The sequence below is a fragment of the Corticium candelabrum genome, chromosome 2 (assembly GCF_963422355.1).
Source record: "Corticium candelabrum chromosome 2, ooCorCand1.1, whole genome shotgun sequence".
Lineage (NCBI taxonomy): Eukaryota > Metazoa > Porifera > Homoscleromorpha > Homosclerophorida > Plakinidae > Corticium > Corticium candelabrum.
In genome coordinates this window covers 6,277,147-6,280,740 of record NC_085086.1, presented here as the reverse complement: position 1 = coordinate 6,280,740, position 3,594 = coordinate 6,277,147, and the positions used below count along the sequence as shown (strand labels likewise).

Here is a 3,594-nt window from a genome sequence, read left to right as displayed (position 1 = left end):
AGTATAATGAAAAGAAACTTGTAGGCTGAGAAGCCATATATGGCCAAGTATACAGTCTCTTGTAGAGCAATTTTCAATAGCCTCTTCAAGGAGGTTGTTGCTAGTATAATGTTTAAGATATAAGGTACCATTACTGCTCGCAACTTTTGCTCCCAACTTTGTGCTCCAATTTTATGATCCACGGTACGCTCCTGGTTGTTGTACGCGTCGTTGTATGCCTAAAGGAAGAGTCTAAGTTAGCTAAACGTCTCTACATATTAATTCCGTTTGATATTGTAACGTAAGGATAACGTCAATCCCTTGGAAAGACGGTTTACGGCCACGCCCACCTTGACGTTCTTTCTCGCTACTTTTTGTTCCGGTTAGCTACGTCTGACCGATGGCCAACAACTGCGGTTTGTATTTATGTTGATTCCTCTCTAACATTTTTAAGCCTTATCTTGTGGGATGAAAGTCGTAACATAAGCTGCGAATTTGAGACTTGTTCCCAGTACTATTTAGTGGAGTCGTCTCCGTATGAAGTATTTGGAGAGAAATTTAGATCTTGAAATGACTCCTATGATGCATGTATGCTCAATATAGACGCGGAATAGACAACTACGATCGTGTTCTAGATGTCAAGCCGACGTGTGTGACGCGGCCGTAGGGTCTGGCTACTCGTGACTGTACTGCTCAGAGCCTCATATATATAAGAGCATGGTTCTCTCTACAGCGTGGCAGCGTGGTGCTGCGCCACGCTCCAGTGGGAGTGCGCCACGCCACAGAAACGGTAGATAAGAGTGCAAAGTTTGACAGTTACGGAATGTATGAGAATTCCATACTACAGTACTGAAACACAATACGATATTACTTAGTAAAGAATAAAGAAAACACGAGGTGACTGTGTTTCGCAACGTATAGATTCCGTAAGAAAGGTGGTATTTAGGCCGTTTTCGTCAAAGAAACTTAGTAACAAACGTTCGCGATTCTTCTCTATTCTAGGAATAGAATAACGTTTCGATAAGTTGTATATAACCTCCTATCTATAACAAGATATTAGAATGTTTATACAAGCTGTAGTCTCCTTGATTAATATATTTAATATTAATTATTTAAGTGAATACGCACAATAATTTACTTAATTAAAATATTAACTCATTTTGTATTTGCTTTTCTAAATATACAGGAAGGGCATGTTGTAGTAACATACAACAAGTCACTACTTTACAGACGTTACATATTACTTGACAATTTTACAATTTTTGTGCTGTTTAGAAAATCTGTGTTCAAACTTTTGACTGTTCTTTGCCATTCAAGTAAAAGGTTCCCGTGTGTTATAGTAACTGCAATATTATTCCTACTTTTTATCTATATTTTCTTTCCTTATCAAATTGGCGGTTTCATCTATGGTCGCTCATTGGAAAAGCTGTCGTTTAACTTCAAGAATTACAAATTTGAAAAATTGCCCGAACAAAAATTGAACAGCAGTCAATATTCTACCAATGAACCAACGACGCCGTGGGACGAATTTGGCTGTCAAAGCAAGACACCTCTTCTTCTTTGCCATAGAACACCAGAATTGTCTCCAGCGATTGTGCTTGCTGACAAGGCTGTCTTTCAAACCACCAGTCTTCTCATGAAACGATCGAGATCGTGCGCTCTAGTCGGGTCATCAGGAAGGTTATTGAGTCGAAGATACGGTAATGATATTGACGGACATGACGTTGTCATACGGTTAAATAACGCTCCGATTCATCCATACGAGAAATATGTCGGGAGACGCATGCCTGACGTGGCAATACTTAATGTAGCGACCCTACGTGAGTTTACGTGTCTACGAAACGTAAATCGTAAAACGCTATTGGTTCGATGTAAACATCATGGTAAGATTACTTCTGCTGGTCGATTATGCGCAAGACATGGTCCTCTCTATGCAACATCGGTGGAACTTATGAACACTACGCGATCTATTTTGACAACGTACAGACAATTGTATGGTGTTAAGAGTAAAAGAATGCCAACGTCGGGATTGTATGCCATTCTGTTCGTATTGAGATTGTGCGAAGAGGTTGATGTTTACGGATTTGGTGCGGCAGAGGCAGAGTTGTATGCATACTACAGAGATATTCACACTTTCAGTACCCATCATCTTTTCAACTTGGAGGAACAATTCATAAGAGATATATCACACAATTTGACAACACCTGTTGACATGTCTTCCTATGGCTGTAAGAAGGTGTCTTTTCATCCTTGATCAGGGCCTTCGGAAGCAAATGAAGAGTGAAGGGGCCTAACTCACGATAAGGGGAGTGGTGACATAACGCACTTTAAATGATTAATTAATATTTGTCTATTATCAATTAGGTGATTGATCAATGTGCATGTGCACGCCGTGTAAAAATTATTTTAGCTTTCATTAACGTGATCACAATCATCACATTCCAACTAGCCACGTCATAGCAAACTGCAACATGCCTATTTCAACACTAAACAGAACAACCTAAATAGAAAAACTTTATAAACACGACTGAAAGCGGCTTAGCCAAACTTTGCGTGTGATGTAGAAGCATCACTTTCAAGAAACGTGCCAAAACCATTAAGTTTATGCTCCGAACCTTTCACGAAGTCATTAGCAACATCTACCAATTCAAGTTTGTCTGTACGATCTCTATGAATGTGCAGTAACATCACGTGATTTAACCTTGCTTGGTGCATTGTCGATCGTAGATAGGTTTCAATTCGCCTCAAACAGCTGAACGATCCCTCGCTGACAGCGTTAGTTGCAGGCATTACCAAGAGAAGCTTAGCAAACCTAAAGACTTCATTCAAGAGGCTTCTTGGGCCTAAGGAGAGAGACTTCAACATGGCAATGATATCGTTTATCGTGCAAATCTTTCTTTCGTGAGCCAGTGCAGCAAATGATTCCAGCCGAGCTTTCAAAATATCAGACCTAAAGTCATCTTTGTAGAAATCCATTAGAATGTCAAGATCCTCTGCATAACTTTCTTTCTCGTTGCTCTAAGCAGGACATCCTAAACTTTTCTATAAACTTTGAAGCCTTTCTGATCAAAACGATCCGTGATACAGTTGAAGATCAAATCGAATGCTGCAAAGTACTTTTTTTAATAATATTGATCTACCGTTGCTGGTGACTCATCTACACGTGTTCCTGTTTCTAACCTTCTGGGAATTTCTTTTTTGCGGGGCATTAATGGTTCTGATATGTCCAGAGCTGTTGCTATATCCTTCACATTCTTCCAAACACTAGCAAAGTTGTCTGCAGTTCTATGAGACAACAGAGTGCGTAAAGTAATCTCTGGTGCAGCTTGCCCTTCTGAAGCAGAGATATCTCCACGCTTCAGGGTCCTGCTCAAGTTGTCGCTGTGACGTAGAATAAGTTCTCCAAGGGCTACACCAAATATGAAAGAGAACTTAGTCATTTGATGCGCAACTCCATCTAATCTACTCTTCAGCTCGGGGTCACGAGTTTCTTCTGACTGTTCCCCGGTTGAAATGAGTGCGGAATAGTTATCCAACACACTCTTAAGAGCATCGGGTCTGACAGTCCACCTAGTTGGACATAGAAGGCGAATTCCTGGTGTAGTAGGTGATGTG

At 40.4% G+C, this 3,594-nt stretch overlaps 1 protein-coding gene across 1 annotated transcript; it reads left to right on the top strand.

The window, feature by feature from the left end:
* The first annotated feature begins 565 nt into the window (after positions 1–565).
* On the top strand, positions 566–2,302 carry LOC134176395 (uncharacterized). Its single transcript, XM_062643065.1, has 2 exons — positions 566–627; positions 1,255–2,302. The coding sequence occupies exons 1-2, from the start codon at positions 566–568 to the stop codon at positions 2,231–2,233; spliced, it is 1,041 nt and encodes a 346-aa protein (XP_062499049.1). The 3' UTR covers positions 2,234–2,302.
* The last annotated feature ends 1,292 nt before the right edge of the window (positions 2,303–3,594 follow it).

Excerpts from the sequence above, each read along its gene's own strand:
- LOC134176395 (XM_062643065.1), top strand. The coding sequence starts at position 566 with ATGTATGCTCAATATAGACGCGGAATAGACAACTACGATCGTGTTCTA. Across the intron at positions 628-1,254 it reads GTTCTAGATGTCAAGCCGAC|AAAATCTGTGTTCAAACTTT; the intron begins GTGTGTGACGCG and ends TGTGCTGTTTAG.